The sequence below is a fragment of the Cottoperca gobio genome, chromosome 10 (assembly GCF_900634415.1).
Source record: "Cottoperca gobio chromosome 10, fCotGob3.1, whole genome shotgun sequence".
Taxonomy (NCBI): domain Eukaryota; kingdom Metazoa; phylum Chordata; class Actinopteri; order Perciformes; family Bovichtidae; genus Cottoperca; species Cottoperca gobio.
In genome coordinates, this window is record NC_041364.1 from 14,610,211 (window position 1) to 14,631,150 (window position 20,940).

Below are 20,940 nucleotides of genomic sequence, written 5' to 3' on the forward strand. Positions count from 1 at the left end.
TACAATGAGTTAAAATAGTAACACGATTCAATATTTTTCCAATCTAAACAAAATAAATCTGGCTGTTTCTGGCTCTTTTAATATTGGTCCCCAGGTAGTGCCTACATTACCTAATGGTAAAGTCTGCCCCTGCCTGTCCTATAATATTAGTCCCTGTATAATAATCTCTATTGTCACGTAAGCTTCCGTCTTCTTTTATTATTGCCACTAATTAATTGAGCTAATTAGATCATGTGTTAGTGCACCGGATAGGAGAAGCAATGTCAGGCACTTTTATTTTTAACCTAAAAATGAGACATTTTCCAGTGCGGCCTGGCCCTTTAAGATCCAGTCTTTCAGCAGTGGTGGAGAGCAGAGCAGCTTGGGGCCAGACTGCAGCACATCCTCAGCTGCTGCTCGCCCACCTGACAGCACAGCAGAGCGGACAGGCAGCACCGGCCAGCCTCCCGGTTCACATCGCAACACACAGACCGCGTCCTGGAGGGGAATGGGGGGCACCTAGCCCGCTAGCTGACTTACTAGATTTCTCTAGTAGCGGTGAGGGCTCACGGCCGGACGGTCCACAAAGATGGTATCCTGGATGATTTCGAGGATAGTGGTGTGAGTATGGGCTGGGCTGCATCTGTTGTTGTGTTTTAACGTTAGCGACTCCTCCATTCATCAGCTGTCTGATGCTGAACGCTGCGTCGCGCCAAGAAGCTAGCATCCATTTTCTGTCCGTTTGAATTTACATTTCATTAATGTATAAAAATACTGTGGGATAAAATGTTACTTAGGCACCTCGATGAGCATGGTCTATTCTAACCGTTGTAACCGTTGCTCTGTTTACAATGATGCAGTACAATCTGCATCCAGCGCGTGCTAGCCGCTAGTAGCTAACGTATGCTGGCTAACCACCTGACAGATAATGTGTTGGCAGGGAAATGAGCTGTTAGCTGCCCACTTTATTCAAGAGAAACCTGCTTAATATGCCAGCCGCGCTGCAGACAAGCAAACAGACTGCTTTTAAAAACACCACAGCCTGAATATTGCTGGTCTGTAGACTGAGCAACACATCACCTTATGGCATGAGTTAGTAAAATGTGATGGCAAGGCTTAGCCCAGCAGCAGCCCAGTCATGGATGTGAATACGTCCATCAATTAATGACTAGACCTATATTCAAGCACTGGCCAGATGTGTGTATTTTCAATATTACAACATGTTGGAGTGACTTTACAGATTCTGTGATCAGTGGAGCAGTATCAGCAGTTCAGGCCTTGACTTCCACCTTTACACACTACATCCCCACAGTGTGGATGACTCAACTAAAGCCAGCAGCTGATTCGTTATGCAGTCATTTCTACAATGCTGCATTAGTGTGGTCTTATATTAAGTGACTGCTCTGAGTTTTTAATCAGGATATTGTGTCGTTTGACCACTTTGGATGTACCAGTCTATCAATGTTGCTGTCAATTTCTTGTGGATTTAACCATGCTGTAGCTAACCATGGTAGTGTTATCCCCAAACGTAACTATGATAGTGTCTTTGAAAGGCCCAGGTGTAGAAATGTTGTAATTCTTGCCTGTATTACATAAGTAGTGGATAACATTGGCAAACAGATATTTTTAGTGGCTTCCAGCTGGCTCTTCCACTTCACTACACCTCAGGTAGTCATGCGTCAATGGGAGACAAACAATGTGACTGGATATCATAATGGCTGCTGCGCAGCTAACACAAGATCAATCATTTATCATCTTTATTCTGTGCTCTAATCCGTCCGCTTTCTCTAGAAAAACTGTTTATTATATTAGCAGCATAAATCACTTTCTTATGCTCAATATCTCAGTGAGAGGCCAGGATGCCTCAAACTCTGTCACATGAACCTGAGCTTGGGACACAAGGGGGCACAGGGCGTCTGCTGAGGGAGTCGACTGGCCTAGAGGCCTGCTACGAGTCGCCTCAGCTTACTGTACAAAGCTGATAGGCGCTGCACACATGACTGAGCAGCTCAGATATTTGGACAGGGGACCTACTTAAATGCTGTAAGCACAAGCCTCATAGGGAGACTCGGTGTGAAAAACATTTAATGTTTAGATTAAGTATTATGAATCAGTACGCACGCAGACGTCAGACACTGACTTTCTGAACTCTATTCTCCCTGCTATCCCTTCACTCAGCATTTACTGTAGCATCCTGTCACATCAGCACAAATCACCATAGTGGCACAGGACGCGACCAAATGCACATCAAAAGCACGGCTGTCCCAATCTGCACGTGGACTCGCACATGGTGACCCACCCCTGGATCCCTTTTGTGTGTTTTTCCACTTTGTCTCGCTGCAGTCTTCCGGACTTTATGATGTATGATGTTTTTTGTGCCGATAATCACACCAGTGTGTTTTGACAAGCCACTGCCCATCGACTCTACTGTGGCATCACCAGTCAGATCAGATGGACACTGACTTTGCTTAAGTAGCCCAATTACACAGAAAGCTATTTGTGTTGACACAAGCTCGGAGCCAACATGGCTAAACTGCTTTTTCTTAGGTGTCAGCGTCAACACCGAAAGGCCATGTTCTCAAGCTGAATCCCCCTCCTCTGACCCGTGCTTCTCTGTTTCTCTGCTTTTTGCAGCCTTGCCTTTGGGACACTCTATCCAGCATACTCTTCATACAAGGCTGTCAAAACGAAGAATGTGAAGGAATATGTGAGTATGACCCCTGGTTACTAAATCACAGCAGATCATTTCTGACCCCGTTCTGCTATGTTTTACTTTTTGGATATTTTGCCCCTGGCTTCGGTTTGCTATTTTTACGCGAATGTTTTAAGTTTTAAAAGCACATTGCATTATTGAAAATAAGATAGCTGTGTTTGGCTAGGCTTTTGCCTGGGACTAACACCCAGAGCATGTTAAGTGCATGAAATGCTATCCCTTGATACCAAAATGATTCATACTTGAACTGTACACTCCCTTATTTTGTCATGATGTCCTATAGCGCCAGCATTCTCACTGTTCATATTTTAAAACTCAACACAGTCCATTGAGTACTAAAACACTGACACTGAGCTGTTATAAAATGTTTGGGATTTGATGACATTATAAATCAAAACAGAATATCAGTAGATCCCCATTCTGTCTTTCAAAAAAAAAAAAAAAAAATTATAAGTAGGGTCCTTCCGGCTTACCTCATCACTGCAAGGGAGGGTCCAGGAGGAGGAGGAGGAGTTAGCAGCATCCTGGCCCTCCGCCTAGATTTGCATTGGAGAACTGTCTCCTCCTGGCAGGTTACCATGGCAACCCCCCCCCCCCCACACACCACCCAAATCGCTACTCAAGCAGACGGCCAAAGGGATCCTTGAGGGATGGAGGAGGAGAGAGAGTGTGGAGGACGCCATTTTTAGAACTGATGTTTTCATTCCCCTTTCCTCTTGTTTGGCTTGTTTCTAATGAGTCAAATGATTCACCATTATGTGTGTTTATACGGCTGCATGTCTTGCCTTTAAACATACTGTTACCATTTCTTTAACATTTGATATACCAATATGTTTTTATTATTGATAATGTAGGGTTGACTCTAAAACGTTTGTGTTCTTATTAAGATAGAGGCCTAGTTTTTAGCCTTTCATTTAGTTCAGACGATGCCCTACATTTTCTGTTGTCTCCGGGACATTATCCATGCATACTGATGTGATCTGACAGGACTGAAACATATGTTGCTTTTCTGCATTAGCATGTCTGTTTAGCTCCACGTGTGCTTAGCACGTGCACACTGGATGCTGTGGATTTTCATGTGCTATTTTCGTGATTCTCTCTACTGAACTCTGTGTGTTTGTGTGTGTTGTCCAGGTGAAGTGGATGATGTACTGGATAGTGTTTGCATTGTTCACTACAGCAGAGACAGCCACAGACCTGCTCCTATCATGGTGAGTCATGAGCTGCTCATGATCACGACCCTCGTGCCAAAGTAGCTTGTTATAAATACGCTTGTATAATATCAATAGACGCATTCATGTGTGTATCTAGTGCTAAGTGTCCTTGATCGCTTTAGTACAATTACTCCTATTAAAGTATTTTGTTTTCACATGCAGTTATCCAGCCTTTTTATATATAAGATCTTTTTTTTTTATATTCTAAAGCTTTTGGTTACATTTTCCTCCCTCTTGATGGTATAACTCTTGTTTCATTACCCAGGTTTCCATTTTACTTTGAGCTAAAGATTGCTTTTGTGATCTGGCTCCTGTCCCCATACACCAAGGGCTCCAGTGTCCTCTACCGCAAGTTTGTCCACCCAACGCTGTCCAACAAAGAGAAGGTTAGATAATGACCTTTTTGTCTCGCAAATATAAACTGATTTGCACATCCACATTGAAATATTCAGATTCAGATTTCCTCTCTGTAATTGCTTACATGCTTGCCGTCCTGTGCTGTAGGAGATAGATGAGTACATAGCGCAGGCCAAAGACAGGAGCTATGACACCATGATGAGGTTTGGAAAGAGAGGTCTCAACCTGGCTGCTAATGCTGCAGTCACTGCAGCCACCAAGGTGAGCTGTGTGCTCCATGATGTAATAACTTGTACAAATTAATTGTTAAAAAAATATTTTTTATTTCCATTATTGAATAATCGGCCAAAAGATGGCAGAATTCAAGGTTAAGTCTTTATATAGCTTCCACCCACCGCCGAAAAAAAGTCCAAAATCCAATAATGTTCAAATTGCAAAGTTATGAAATTGCGAAAACCGGTCTGTCTTTACATAATAGTTGTCAATTTGACTCATTTTTGCAGCTCTAGATGATCCAGTCGGGAGTTTCATGCCCATTCAAGTTGTGGAAAGTTTAGAGCCAGAAACATGAAGTTGTTTGAACAGTAATCAAATCAAAACAAATGTATTTGTATAGCCCAATATCACAAATTATACATTTGTCTCAGTGTGCTTTACAGACTGTACAGGATACGACACCCTCTGTCCTTAGACCCTCGCATCGTACAAGGAAAAACTTCCTAAAAGAAACCCCATAATTAAAGGGGAAAAATGGAAGAAACCTCAGTGAGAGCAACTGAGGAGGGATCCCTCTCCCAGGAAGAGAAATAAACTAGACATTTATATTCAGAATGTTGGCTGCCCAATTTAATTGCCATTAAATTATTGTCAGCCTTACATGGATCAAGTTAAAGGTACAATATGTAACATTTCCACATTGATATGTCTAAAGACGACTAGAACTATGTTGTGTTACCAACTATTTTCAAACCCAGAGAAATCCGTAATTGTAATCAAGTTGTCAGTCTGTTTCATTTGGTTGTGTGTAACGATCTGTCACAACCTCACATGATCAGCTACGCCACCCAACTCCGTTTTTTGTTATTGTTTTGTTTTGTGTCACTCTGGACTGGGGAGCCAGTTTGGCTGCATGAACGGGTTCCCCCCTATGTGGTGACATGGACGGAGACCTAAATCCACTCTAATCAATTTATTTTCGGAGATCTGAAGTTTTTCCTTCTATAGCTTGGGAGGATCACAGTACCAGGATTTGCTAACATAATCAAAGTAGCATTGGATTTAACTGGACGCCACGAGTGTACAGCACAAATAATTTACAGATGTTTAAATGGAAATGTTATTCCCCTAAAGACTATTTTAAAATCCTTTTTTTTAGTTTCGTTTAATCTGAGTTTAGAGCCAAACAGAATTGACTTTTATATTCTCTTTTATATTATATTGTGTTTGGTTTTGCTGTGATGCCCAGGGGCAGGGCGTGCTGTCGGACAAGCTGCGGAGTTTCAGCATGCAGGACTTGACTCTCATCAACGCTGAGGATGAGCTGGCTCTGCACACTTCAGACGCCCGCAAGAGACGGGACCCCATGGACGAGATGAGCTCAGGGGCTAGCACGCTGCCCCGGGCCAAGAGCACCGCTGCACGGCAGAGTAAGGCCACGCACAGCCCACACTGCTTCATTAGTGTGCAGAAGCACGGAGTCTTGCACATCTGCATAAACGCATCCCGTGTGTCCAGTTTGCTGATTGGGTCGGAGTGTTTAATCAGAGCAGGACTGGGGCTAGTCAGGCAAAGTGTAGTCATGTGATTTAAAACACTGCAGGATGGCAGGGAAGGGGAGGAGATGAGAGGGGGGGTGAAAGCATGTGATTCCAGTAGGAGGAGAAGCTTGGAAGGAGGACTCTTTGTGTCTCACTGCACTGCTGGCTGTGTGGGCCTGACGAGCTGTGAACTGAATACTGAGAGCGACACAGAGGCAGTGAAACAATGAGCGAAGTGGCACATTGTAATTTATACTTCCAAAGAAACCATGTTGTTTAAAACCCAGTCTGAAGGATAGATGGAGCAACACACTGAAGTGAGTCAAACAGCTAGAGTTCAAATACAATCTTCAGGATGATTTGTGCAGTTGTGGATGTTCCTTTTTAAAAAATAAATAAATGTATAACCTTTTTGTGAACAAGTCGCATATAATAATGGTATATAGTGAAGAGAATCCAAACTCAGAGTTCCTCTTACTGATGATGAAGAGCTTTCAATCCCATCTTGGTCTTCAATGAATAGAGCAGACTGGTTATTTTAGAATAACTATTTAATCTTCCCACTAAACCACCTAACTGTTAACAAGCAAAACATTTTTTTTTAAAGTTATTTTCCATTTATAAAAAGAATTTGTAAATGGAACAGAATGGATTGATGCTGTACTCCTGTACATGATGTGTTCTGAATGTGTTTTCCTCATTTCTTTCTGTCTCTTCCTAAAACTTGCTTAAATCAGAGAATGTAGTGCCCGAGGCCACAGAGGGAAGGGATTTTCTAGCTCTTCTCTTTCAGACTGAAATAATTAGTTAATTAATATATCTGTTGATCAACTGAAAATGAATCCCCAACAATTTGGACCATTAATTGTTTATGTCGTAACTTTCAGCTTCTCAAATTTTAGGATTTGTGGATTTTTACAGTTTTATATCTTTTGTAAACTGAATTTTGGATCGGACAAAGCAAGCAGTTTGTCACCATATCTTTTCAAATCCCTTTTAATCATCTCATGACCCTTCCAGACCACTACTGCAGATGGTTTAAGTTTAGTGTAGGGACGTCCAATCCTAGGGAAAGAGGCATGACTGTTTTGTTTTTCCACATGCTGCAGCACCAGAGTCCCTTTGGCAGCAGACGGTGACCAAAGCACTCTGCAAAGCACTTTTGGTGTGAGTGCACTAAAAAGGATGTACCTCTGTTGACCCTGTCTGAATTGTTATTAACCAATACATTTCCTTACCCAGATACTAATGGTGGCTGGGCAGAAGAGACCAGGGCTGGTCGATGTGGAGAAAATCAAATGTCACAATACTTTTGACCAAATACCTCTATCAATATCGGGGCTATATTGGTGCTTTCACAAAATATTTACACAATGAGATTTTCGATATAATGATTAAGTAGATAAAGGCCACTAATGGAACAGTCTGGGAAGTTCAGGAAATTAAATCACTTTACTGTAATGCAGCCTTTAAAGCAAGGAAAGACAACACATAAGCCATATAACGATATCCAAAAGACGATATCTAGTGTCTTATCACGATATCGATATATTTCCCAGCCCTAAAGAGATTCCTTGTTAATATAAAATGCAGCCTACATCCAATGTTAAAACTGGTGGAAACGATACCTGTATTTTGAAGCTTTGACCACTAGGTGGTGTGAGAGGCTGTGACTGAAGTGATGTGCTGGTCTGCAAATACACACTTTTGAACAGTTGCTTCACTCTTGTAAATTTGATGGAGGAGGAGTTTCATCCATTTGAATGTTTATAGAATTAAATCCTTTTGGTTCAGAGGTGATGAAATGCACACATCTGACGGGCTAATAATATCTGCTGACGGAGTTCAAATTGACCCCATATTGGCTCAATTTCTCTGGTCTCTCGGCTGCTTTTTAAATTAAATTTTTTTTTTTTATATAAACCTGCTTTAAGTCTGAACATCTCTCTCTGTGAGTGACCAACAATTTTTGTCCGATCCTGCAGCCCGCTCTTTGGCAGCCGCGTCCCTTGCTGACGATGCGTCATCCCAACACAGCTCTGACCAATCGGACACGAGGACTGAACACTCTGATGAGGATGTGGGAGAAAAAGTCCCCAAACGCGCTCCCAGTGTCAAGACAACCAAGAAACCTGCTGCTAAGACGGAGGTAAGGCCAATAAAGCGCACCAATAAAACAAAAAAGCACTTGATCCTAAAATTCCCATATTGCAATTTGATAGCATCTTTCAGTAGACCTCCCCTGCTCGTCAAATGTCCTTATCTTTTAAACTTTATGCCCTCAGTGTGTACTGCAGGTTTTTCTGACAAATATTTGTGATCTCAAGTGGAAAGGTATGGTCACATTACACTTGTGTACAACAAGTAGTCTCTCCATTTCCCATTCACTTCAATGGATCCAGAATGACCGACAAATTCAAGCACGAGTTCCCTGTTTAGGTTTCGATCAATAGTCGGCTCCGACAAATTTCTAGGTCAAAGTTCAACTTTGAGCGAGTGGATTTGTTTAGTCGGCCAATGGAAACACTGCTGCACTGTGTTTGGAAATGTAGAATTTATTATTCATACAGTTAACAGTTTGTGATCCCTCTGCTCAATATTTATGTTTTACCTCCATCTGAAATGTGACATCACGTCCTTTTTTGGGGGCGCTGAGTGTGGGGAAATTTAATTGAAAAGAAATGTAAAATGACCCGTCCTTCACCTGACAACTCCTCCAGAGCCATAGAAGAAATGATCCAACTCTCCATGAAGAGTAAACTGACCTTTTTGTGTGTTATCATGAAACTCGATGTATCGCTCAACTTTAGTCGAACCTTTGGACCTCCTCTCCATTTTTATAATTCATTGTTGTATTGTTCCTTCTTTACTTTAGTCGTTTACGCAACTGTGTAAATTACACCTGTTCTTCCTCCCTCTCTCTCTCTGCAAGACTCAAACCAAGACGGTGAAGAAGCCGGCCAAGAAAAAGACCACAACTAACAATGCAGAGACGCCGCCATGAGGCCTGCTGTCCACACCCACAGGCCTACACTCGCTCCACCCACAGGCTGCAGGCCCTTCTTCCTTTTGTCTGCTCTCCACACAAACACCTATTCACTGTGGCAACAGCTCTTTTACATTTACCGGGTTGCTGCATATTTGTTCTCACGCTTTTGCTTACTGTGAGCTCATCCCAGATTCAACAGTCGTTTCTTAGACATGTTTTTAATCTGATGGTTAGTGACGCTTCAAGAAATGCTCCCTTTTTTATTTTAACCCCGACATATATGTAGGTCCCTATAGTACGTGAGAACATTAGCTCACCATGTTGCAGTTTTCCACATTCTTCACTCCTCGTTCTCTATATTTGGTTGCCTTTTGTGTCCTTTGGGCTACTCCTGCATGATTTTCAATTAAAAACAATCTGACCCACCCCGGTGCGTTCAGGCTACAAGTCTGGGTACTCCTCTGGACCTGACCATGATGGTAGAAATCCTCAGATGTTGTCTCTGGAGTACAAACATCACCAAGACGGTTGAAATCAACTGTAAAGCATTGATGGATCGTTGTAAACGTCTTCATTACGGTTTCAGACCTAATAGTTCCCACTTATGACGACAGCTCAGCTCACCACCATGTCTTTGCTCATGCAACTGTCTAGCTTTACAGTATGACTTGTGATCAGACCTCTTTTTGTTTCTATATTGTCTTATTCATTTTGACCTGTTTGACTGCATCTTGGGCCTCACAGCTTGTGGAAGAGTTTAGCTTCCCCACATTAAGTCTCTATACCTCTTACTGAGTCTGGCTCTGCTAAGTTCAGGTCTCACTTACAGCAACTTTCTTCCTCACTGCTTTAATGTGACTTTCATGTCATGTACAGTACTGGTGATGGAGTGGTTTGTTTAGTGTTGGCTGATTATCCTTCATATAGACTCCACTCATATTTATTACACTTCTGTTTTATCCAGTTATTTTGGTGATATCAATAATAGGTATAATCAGTTGTGCATAGCCAGGCCTCTTAAGGTAATGCTGTACCTCCCCAGTCAATACAGTAGTCATAGAAGAGTTGTGAGGCAACATATCTGCTTTCACCACAGTAGTGATGTCTGTATATTGTTTGTGTTCAACATTAGAAAGTCGGGGAGTAGCGCTGCACTTTCTCACTCCTCTCACCCAGCGGTGTGGTGACACTCTGCCTCTCTGTAATAGTTATACATCTCAGAATCCAGGATAAAGCAAAGCAATATGGAAATATTTAAACCAAAATCAACAGCAGGAGACTGAGGAATTATTTTCTCATCCCCGTGCTGTTGTTGCAGATGTGGAGGAAGTGTCAGACCAGGCTCCGGGTGTTTCTAAACACGCTGGATTTTTGTTCTGGGATGGGCTCTTCTGGTTGCCAGCCAATGCATTGGCCATTGTTTCTGCTGAGATTTAAAAGCATGAGACTATTTCTGCACTCAATACTGCTGTCTACGATGTGACACTAGTTTGAACCAGTAGGGGGAGACGAACCCCACCTCAACTGTTGGCAGAGTTACTAAACAATATGTAAACACGATGTAAATAGTAATCTTGACTGTATATACAGTATGAGCTTGCTTGCCTTATTCATTCTCTGGGCTTCAACACATTTAATTTTTTTAATCATTTGTGTGCTTTTTAAACTTCTTAAAGTCCTTAATGTTCTGAAACTGGAAGAAGCTCGGACTCCAGTGTGGACTTCTGCTGTTAGAAGTCTTGATTTTTGTATTTTGTTTATGAGTTTTGTATTTGTAACATTTTTTATTTTTCTGTCTTGTCTCATTAATTTGAACTCTCCTCCATCACAAAGTAAGGAATCTCCAGACTGAGTATAAACTGATACAACGTACATTCACGTTCTGCTATGTACTCTACTCAAACTGGTTCATAAGTATTTTAGGGCCAAAAGCTGAAAACAGAATTTTGTTTTCAGTCTTAATTTAATGTTTACATAGAATAGAAACACTGAATAGAAGACGGCACACAATGAAAATACTTTTTTTCTCTTCTCAAGATACAACCCTGCATTTTTTTTAAATCTTGTTTTTATGCCATTTGTGGATATTTATTGTTGTTTCTTCTGTTTGAAATCAGTATTGTATACAGAAATGTTAATTTGTATATGGTTTGTGCCAATTCTTAAAGCTCCATGTCAAACAGGATTACAGTGTGTGTGCTGTAAGGTCATGTATCAGTAATAAAACTACTAATAAAGGAAATCAAATCTGAGTGTTACTGACTGTTGTACAGTTGAAACAAATCTAATTGTGGTTAGATGAAGGAGGAACATCCATCTTGCTTATTCAGTTATTTAAAAAAGAAATACAAACATTGCACAAAAATAACTTTTGTTAAGGCCCTGTCACACACACTTCCGTATGGCAGAAATGTATGCTGGCGTATATGAAAATTTGTCAGAGTCCAAATACGTCCAACCTTTCATCTGATCGGTTCGGAAAAGTGAACGTATAAAGATACGCATGTCTAACGTATTGATTGAGTATCACTTACTTATACAAAACGTATCAGACGAATACCCAACAAATGCATAACGTATACAAAAATATAGCGTATACAAAATATCGGCAACATGCTGGTTTACGTTGATATAAGGTAAGATATAAGTAGTATTCGTTAAGAGCAGGCGGTGTTACGCTGGGGTGCGTTGTTGAACGCTGATGTTTTGAGCATGTTCAAAATTACTGGACGTACCTGACGTGTGCTTCATAAGACATGCAGACGTTACGTACGTTAGACATACATGAATACAGAATACGTACTTGAATACTTACCTACGTAAATACGTTAGATATAGGCAACGTCGGCTGACGGTGAATCCTACAGCCAATGTATTGATAACGAGTGGATACCCTATGTTAACATTATGCCTGACGACGGAGTAACTTATTAAACGTGTTTCTACAGTACAGCTAGCGTTCAGCATGTTAGCCGTTCTCCAGCATGACGTGAACCAGATGGCACTTTTCCAGCTCTGTTGGCCAGACGCTCTGATACGTTTTAAATAAGTAAGTGATACGCTATCAATGTTTCACATGTGTATAATAATTTGTTATGTATACGTTATGTGTACGTCAGCTACAACACCGCTGTGGAAAAGTTGGACGTATTTGGACTTGAAATCTTGAGCTACTTTTCATATACGGCGGCATGTTTCTGTCATACAGAACTGTGTGACAGGGCTGTGTGTCTGCCGTGTTCGGCGTGTCGTCTGCGTCCTTCAAACGATCACAATTTACCCTTAATTTATATCAACGTATTGCCGATATTTCGTATGGGCCGGCATACTTTTCTGTCATATGGATATGTGTGACAGGGCCTTAAGGTAGTGCAGTGTTTTTATTTTGCTCTCTGCTTTTAGTGTAGTTGGCTATTATTTTGCTGTGGTTACAGGTTGTCTTACCAAAAAGAAAACCCATCTAACCCTATGTAACTAGCAAAAATACTGAGGGTGTCGCTCACCTCTCAAGTAGTTTATTAAACACAAATTCAACACTTGTTTAAAGGCGTAACCTACTTCCTCTTACCTGGGTCTTCTCCCAATAACAGAGAAAACTTAAGAATACTTTTTAATTAATTACAGAAATGAATGAATTAATTTACTCAAAGGTAGAGAGATGGTAGCGAAGAGACATCACAGAGAGAACAAACAAGGACATGCACTAGCATGACAAATGTGTAATTCAGAGTTTGTCATTTGCGGTCTCTTTCCATGTGACAGCTGAGAAATGACTGATTGCTTTGACATTTTTCTGACCTGTTTTACATTTTCATATACCATAAACTATAATCTAACAAGTATAGTTATAACAAACGTTTTTGTCTTTTAAAAAACTGCATTCTTTGATGGTTTAATCACAGGCAGATACATTTTGGTGATGTGGGAACAAAGCAAACACAGCTTCTTTTTTTTTTTAAAGGTTTTATTGCCATCAGACAAACTTGAATTAAAAAATAATTAGAGCTCTAATTACAATTGGTACCCAAAGTTAATATTATCAAATTTAAAAAAATCCTTCTTCTCAAAACTAGACCAATACTAATTCAACACAATTATTGTCATTTAGTATTGTATATAATGCATTTTGTATTAGATAATAATTTCTAATCAAAATGAAGTATAATGAATTCAATATATTCTCAGTCCTTGGGAGGCGGCATATGAGAAAACTTTAGAAAGTCGCTTCCCAAACCTTGACTTAAAGCCTCTGACAAAACAATTGACCGCTGCAGTTTTGGAATCTGCGCATATTTTGTCCCTTATAAGTTGCATTGAAGAGTTGTTGACCATTTCATTCCAGTTCTTTGTTAAAATCTCATAAATTTGGCTCTTTAGAGGAAATGTGAATGAAGTGATTAGTTTCCTCTCCACGGTCCAAATGTTCTTCTTTCAGACCAGATGTTTCTGCCAATGTCACAAGAGCACTCTCAGCAGATTTAATTGTCTCCAGTAGTACGTAAGCTTATCTTTTCTTTTATATAATTGGGAAGTATTTTTCTGATACCACTACTTTATTTATTGTTCTAAATGTTTTCATTTCCACTTTGAAGGGAATGTTCTTGCATCTTTCAATATATGAATAATAATCCTGTGTGATGTCAGAAGACAAGAGATCCTTATAATATTTTGGTCCACCTAGTCCCCAAGGCACTGTGAATACTACTTCAGTCTCTATTCCATATTCACAGTACCATTGATAGGCTTTAATCTAAAAGTAAAAACATACAACATTCTGTATGTTTTCCTCTTTTCAGACATGGACTGTTATAGGTATATATTATTAGTGTCTTCAGCATTTTCTTCCCTTCTTTCTTAAAGAATGCATCAATGTCTTTGACTAGAATTTCCTCGGTGTGTATTTTACTGTGCATACTCTACTTTAACCGCAGGAAAGGACTTGTGTTCACCTCTTTTCTCTAAAACAACAGCAAATGCATACTGGGCTTTTTCTTTCTCATCATAACATTCAGATGACCTTAAGATAAACTGCGTGAATGTATTTGCCTGAACTATATCAATAATGGTTTCCCTTTTTAGATTTAAATTTTTTTGGTCCCGAATAATTTGTTGTTCAATCATATTTTTGAACTGCTGAATATCTTCGGGTAACATCCGAAGCTTTTTTAAATTCTTCCTCCGGCCACTGGGACGATCTTTCTGATGCTGGTCTTCTTCCCTGGATAATAAAAAAGGTTGAATTGAATTCACAGAACAAAATCATATGCTAAGTATTAAGTTATTTCCATGTGCAGCTGCAAATGTACTTAATGGTGGTGTGTTGGAGTCACCAAAACATTCAACGTGAATATGGAAGATGGCTGTTAGATACAGGCCCACTATTAGGTACTTTATGTGTACAGTATGTTGAATCTGTTTAATACTTATGTTATATCTGTCCCTTCACTGTCCCTCCACTAACGCTGGTGTAAATACAGAAATGGGGGACATGGGACAAGGTTTTGACAAAGTTCATTGTCATAACTTGAATGCAGACTTATTAAAGTCAGTTGAAGGAAAACATTTTTGGACTAATTTGAACCACCAAAATCTGTCTTTTCACATTTACTTGACCCTGTATCATGGGACTGGTTGACATAACTAGATTGAGTAAATAGAGCATTTCATCTCTTAGAGTGTACAGTACCTTTCGTCTCTGTCTTGTTGTCTGCTTCTGTCCGGCTTAGTGAGAAAAAAAGGTACATTTACATATATATGTACATATACATATATAAATGTGTATATATATATATATATATATATATATATATGTATATTATATATTATATATATATATATATATATATATATATATATATTTATATTTATATATATATATATTTATATTGTGAAATTACTTAATTATTAATGTCATATTCCAGCAACTCTAATCAATTGTCAGTGTTGTCTATCATTTAACCCTTTACATTTTTTTATTTTGCCTATATATCCTACTTTTATATATATATCGGTATAGGTATAAGAGAAGAGTAACCACTTACCTGCATGGTCAGAGGGTTCAGAGCCTGGAGAGACAAATTAAATCAGATAAACGATTAAAATATATTTTTTACAAGTAAAGTTTCTATTGCTTTTTACGTTGTATTGCTTCAAAGTTAATAATATGCTCATCCTAACAGAATTACATAGACCAGTTTTATACATTCACGCAAAGGCTACGTACAAAACACTAAATGCACAAATACATTTAGAAAAACAGGTCGAAAATGTGTCCAAAATTGTTGTAACTTACCAGACTTGGGATGGAATGCCTGTCAAACAGGGGTTGACAAACCTTGTTCTCGTCATAAAAGACCGTTACGTAGGTAATGTAGTTAAATCTTACTGGTCGATAAGCTTTAAAAAGTAAATGTTTTGTGATAGCAAGGCTTGTCAACCCCTGTTTGAAAATTGTTTTTTTGCTGTTTTCTTGTTTCTTGTTTCTTGAGATTGAAGAAACTAAATACATATATTATTTGTACATGTACAGGTACATCTGGCTATATATATATCTTCCCTTGGCCAATCATTTTGAACTATCTGTTGTTGCCATGCCCAGTTTCATTACGTACATAGAGGCGTGGGAGGCGGTTGTTCATTACACTTTTCACTTTCGTTTCTTCAACAGGCATGTAAGATGAAACTTACTTGCACCCTAAGGGGAAAAGCAGACACTGGACTGGAATTTATGTGCACAGAATGGCAACGGACTGGAGACAGAGAGGAAGCGAAAGAACACCAAGCTCAAAGCCAAAGGCCCTCGCCTCATCGGCTTCCCCAGGCCAAGGGAGAAGGCAGTCGAGGAGGCTGGTGGTATGGAATTTCATCCCAGGAAATAGGTAATGCCAAGTACCAATGAGCTCAAGGTAACTACTGAAAAAGGCACATGGACTGGTTCACTGAATGGCAGCGACGTGATTGAAAAGTGAAGTGAATTTTATTTAGAAAATTAAAGAAAAGGAACTTGAAATGACTATTGGGAGAGAACAGGATTCCCCAATTTAGGACAAAATATACTATCAATATCAAAGTGTTTTATAGTTAAAAGTATATTTTTACTGAATAAAGATTACATTAAAAAAGGTGAAAATTGTTTAAAAGGTGTACATGAATGTGACAGGCATCTGAATTCGGAGTCCGGTTGTTACACTTTTCAACGAAAACGAAACTGAAACAATTCTGTCCCCTTTCAGTTCTGACAATTCTGTCCCGTAGGTGCGGGTAGGTGCGTACGGGTGCGGTCGGAATTTACAGATAACAATGGGATGAGGCCGTCACCTGGTTAAAAATAGTTTAAAAAGTGCATCTGAATCTGAACTCTTAGCTGAACTTGGATTCTCAATTTCTTTCTATGTCAATCCATATTTACAGGAAATGTTGCTCCCTGGTACCAATTTAAGCGATGCTATCTATTCGATTGTTCTTCATGTTGGATATTTTTTGTAGCAGGATAATGATCTTAGTTAGCAACTGTCTGAAACATGAAGATAAGAAACTGGTCTGAGAGAAACTTCAGATGTACTGTATTTGTATACTGTTAATCGTTAAAGTTTTTTAGTCTATAAGACAGACACTGAGATGTTTTTTTTTTTAAAGCAATACAGAAGTGTTGTAATAACTTGTGTAATAATGTGGTGAAGATCCTGAGGACATCCGGCCCAGCTTCAGGGATTTTCTCCCACACAAACAATTACATATTTTCACTTTTGTTTTAACAGGTGTGGTGCATAGTGGTGGAGCAGGTCAGACCAGAATTTATTTCCGGTCACGAAGCTTTACACACCTAAGCGCTCGGCATGCCTTCGGGATGGAAATGTGTCAGTTGGTGTTTCTGTACTGTACTTTGGCTTTAGTGTTAATTAGGAAATGTTAGCATTCTATACTAAACTAAAGACCAACAATGTAGATCACAGATGTGGTATTCTCAAAGCTCATCGGCTTCCTCAAGCCAAGGGAGAAGGCAGTCGAGGAGGCTGGTGGTACAGGGACCCTCGCTACGGCAAACGACTGGGAAATGAGAACGGCCTTCCGTCATGGATCAGAGAAGAATTTTATCAACCCTTTAGGCCAATTCAAGATGGATTTGCACTTGGCAACTACATAAAAAGCCTTTATCCTTGAAGCACATTGTAAACATTAAAGTTCCAACTGTAAATGAAATGTGTCTGTTTTATTTTCTCAAAAATCACTTTCACATATGCTCATCATGAATTTACAGGTATTTTCATACAGGAATACATTTCTAATCACATGTACAGTCATATTTTATCTGAGGTAAAAGCCACATGCTGTGCAACAGCTGGCTCATTCTGCCTTCTCTTTTGTTCCCATTCAAGAACTGGTAACATGCAAAACATGTATGAAATACTAAATGGTCATAAAAAAAGTAGAATCTTTAATAATATTGACTTTGATTTGAATAATAAGCTATAACACCAAAGTGATGCAAGCTTTTGATTGTGTAAAGAGTCATCTCTAGAGCCATTCTTTCCAGTTAATTCCAAATAAAAGCAACGGCTTTAGCAGTTTCTGTGAACTAAAGTAATGTACTAAAGTAATGTATATATAAAGTGTGTTCAACATTCCGAGTAACATTTGTATTACTATAGGCCTACACTGTAGTCCGACGCCACAAGGTGCATAGATTTCCACTGAACAACTAGGACACTTCCCACACCATGACAGATAAGTAGAAGATATTTATGGCCCACAAACTAAAAGCATAATTGTTTGTTTGGCAGTACAGTGGTTAGTGCTCTTCCTTTGCAACACCAAGATTGAAGGTTTGAGCCTGCTGACTGCAAAAGAAGTTGGCAGTTGTTGTCCAACTAGATTTTTCACTCATACGTTGAAATCTTTCGGCTCCAACCCGAAAAGTACAAGATGCGGGTGCGGGACAATGAGAACGATATTATATATATTAACAGTAAACACAAACATACATACATACGACCAATGACTGGAAATCCAACCGAGCAGACCATTAAGAAATTGAACAAGAAATATACCAACCTCTCTATACGCACTCAGTGTTGATCAGTGGAATAGCAAAATACGGATTTACAAATACAAATACCATTGTCAGGACCTGCAGTCAAATCCACGGTCTGGACCCAGCAACAGACTGAGCTGAGGAAGAGAAGGTAACAAGACATGAATATTGGAGGAAATCAAGGCTTAGAGGATGTTGGACATTCAAAGATCACAAACTGTTGTGACAATTTCTCAAAGAATTTAGAATTTATAGATGGGATGAAAATGATTCAGTTGTTCGAAGAGAGCTGGAAACAAAGAACAAACTGTCGTGACAAAACAGAAATGTATAATGGCATAATGCAGGAATGGAAGGAAGGAATACTGGTTCCATCTAAAGAAGAGGAAGCTGGTGATAATGCTGTGCATTTGGATACAGTATGTCAAGCAATTAAAGAATGTCTAAATACAAAAGAACTTGAAGGAGACAAACAATATGCATCTGCCATTGTCCTCATGAAAGACAACAGCAAAAAGTTCTTTCCCACAGTTTATCCAGATTTGAAAAGAAAGAACAAAGAGTCTGGTGCTCCGTACACCAAACTGGACCAAAGTGGACTGAGCATTAAAACAGCAAACCACAGTGAAGAAATTTTAATTCAACACCTGGATGCATTTCTCCGTCGTAATGGAACAATGGCGGAACACATTTTCATTTATACACATAATAGCCCTTGTTTGAAAAGGGAAAACCAAATTGTCCCTTGTATGTTTCAGCTTTTACACAAAGCCTATGAATGGCGTGAAGATTATGACGTTTCTACAGATGTGGCATTCTCAAAGCTTTGGGGACTAAGTGGTCCAAATAGATTTAAATATCTCAACTATTCCATCGTTTCATGTCCCAGCAGTGATTTTCATTCACATGTTGAGAAATGCAAGGACATCCATTTCAAATTGGATCCTAAAAATCTCAGGGACATTTTTAACAACAGTCATATCTACAAAATTCTGTCGCATGCTAAAGACAACGACAAAAACACACTCCTCTGTGATATTAAATCTGCTAGAGAAACCCTAGTGAGCATGGCAGAATGTTCATCTGGTCTGCGTGACGATCATTTGGACCGCGGAAAGCAGAAGATTGATTCCTTCAAATGTTTGCCATTAGTACACGACAAAGTTTGAGAAATGTTACAGAAGGTGTTGAGAGAAACGGTCGACAACAGCTCAATGACACCCATCAGGGAATCCATCACTGAAGAATTCAACAGTGCTGTAGTTCATCTTTTTAGAGAACAGTTCAAATCATTACTGGGGAACAGCAGCCCCTTGCAGCTTCACCATATTCCTCTCAAATAGCCTACCTGAAGAGTATCCAAGGAGTCTTGGCAGGTGGTGCAGAGGCAAACTGAATGACAAGGCGAGTGTGGAGGAGATGCTCAACCAAGCAGAGATGGGAATAAGAGTCCTAGAGAAGAGTGGCCCTCCTTGGAAGTATAAGACCTGGGGCTCCCAGCATGGAGTCCTTCCTACTCACTGGCCACTGCTCGTGTACAAGGTTCCCTTATCAACAGTAGAAGCTTTGCAAAAATCCACAACTGCCCGAAGAGGCGACTGTCTGTCCCCCCAAGAGCTTCTGCTCTTTCGGCTTGTACAATTCAGAGAGTGAACTACAGCTGCCGATGACATCAGCAGCTGCCGAGGAGTACAAGACGGCAAAAGTTTGGTTAGCCATGACCCTGCGGGACAGTGAGAACGAACTGTTCCAGCAGGCAGATATCAGCATCCGCACAGGGCGCAAGTGGACGGCTAGCGGTGCACTGAGAGAGGCGGAAGAGCGGCTTCAGCATGCTGACATCGTCGAGACGGTGAACCAGGGAAGACTGTGCCTGGGCTGCATTGGCAGATCAAGCTGGAAGGACGCAAAAGCCAGAGGAGCGGTGGAGTGTGATGCACAGGGACACCGATCGGTGGAAATGAGACAGCAGAGCAGCTGGACCGGTTGGGACAGTGTGCGAGGAAGATCTCTGGGATAGAAGGATATCCGAAATATGGAGAGGCACCGGATCAAGTTTCTGCTTTGTTCTGTCCATACACCAACACCAACAAACTTCCGAAAGGTAGAGACTAACTGAGAATCCCTGCTGTTTGCTGTGTGGGTGACCAGCCAATCTGGAACACCTCATGCCATCATGCCAAGCAAGCCTGACGGACGGGAGATTCAGATGGCGCCATGATCAGGTGTTGGCCCCGCTGGCCGAGGGACTGGAGACAGAGAGGAAGCGAAAGAACACCAAGCTCAAAGCCAAAGGCCCTCGCCTCATCGGCTTCCCCAGGCCAAGGGAGAAGGCAGTCGAGGAGGCTGGTGGTACAGGGACCCTCGCTACGGCAAACAACTGGGAAATGAGAGCGGCCTTCCGTCATGGATCAGGAGAAGAATTGTATCAACCCTTTAGGCCAATTCAAGATGGATTTGCACTTGGCAACTACATAAAAAGCCTTTTTCCTTGAAGCACATTATAAACATTAAAGTTCCAACTGTAAATGAAATGTGTCTGTTTTATTTTCTCAAAAATCACTTTCACATATGCTCATCATGAATTTACAGGTATTTTCATACAGGAATACATTTCTAATCACATGTACAGTCATATTTTATCTGAGGTAAAAGCCACATGCTGTGCAACAGCTGGCTCATTCTGCCTTCTCTTTTGTTCCCATTCAAGAACTGGTAACATGCAAAACATGTATGAAATACAAAATGGTCATAAAAAAAGTAGAATCTTTAATAATATTGACTTTGATTTGAATAATAAGCTATAACACCAAAGTGATGCAAGCTTTTGATTGTGTAAAGAGTCATCTCTAGAGCCATTCTTTCCAGTTAATTCCAAATAAAAGCAACGGCTTTAGCAG

The 20,940-nt window shown here is 40.2% G+C and overlaps 1 protein-coding gene across 1 annotated transcript; it reads left to right on the plus strand.

Moving 5' to 3' along the window:
- The first annotated feature begins 320 nt into the window (after positions 1-320).
- On the plus strand, positions 321-11,261 carry reep2 (receptor accessory protein 2). The gene is made up of 8 exons (XM_029441656.1): positions 321-600; positions 2,614-2,686; positions 3,827-3,903; positions 4,172-4,292; positions 4,411-4,524; positions 5,729-5,909; positions 8,006-8,169; positions 8,953-11,261. The coding sequence occupies exons 1-8, from the start codon at positions 569-571 to the stop codon at positions 9,022-9,024; spliced, it is 834 nt and encodes a 277-aa protein (XP_029297516.1). The 5' UTR covers positions 321-568; the 3' UTR covers positions 9,025-11,261.
- The last annotated feature ends 9,679 nt before the right edge of the window (positions 11,262-20,940 follow it).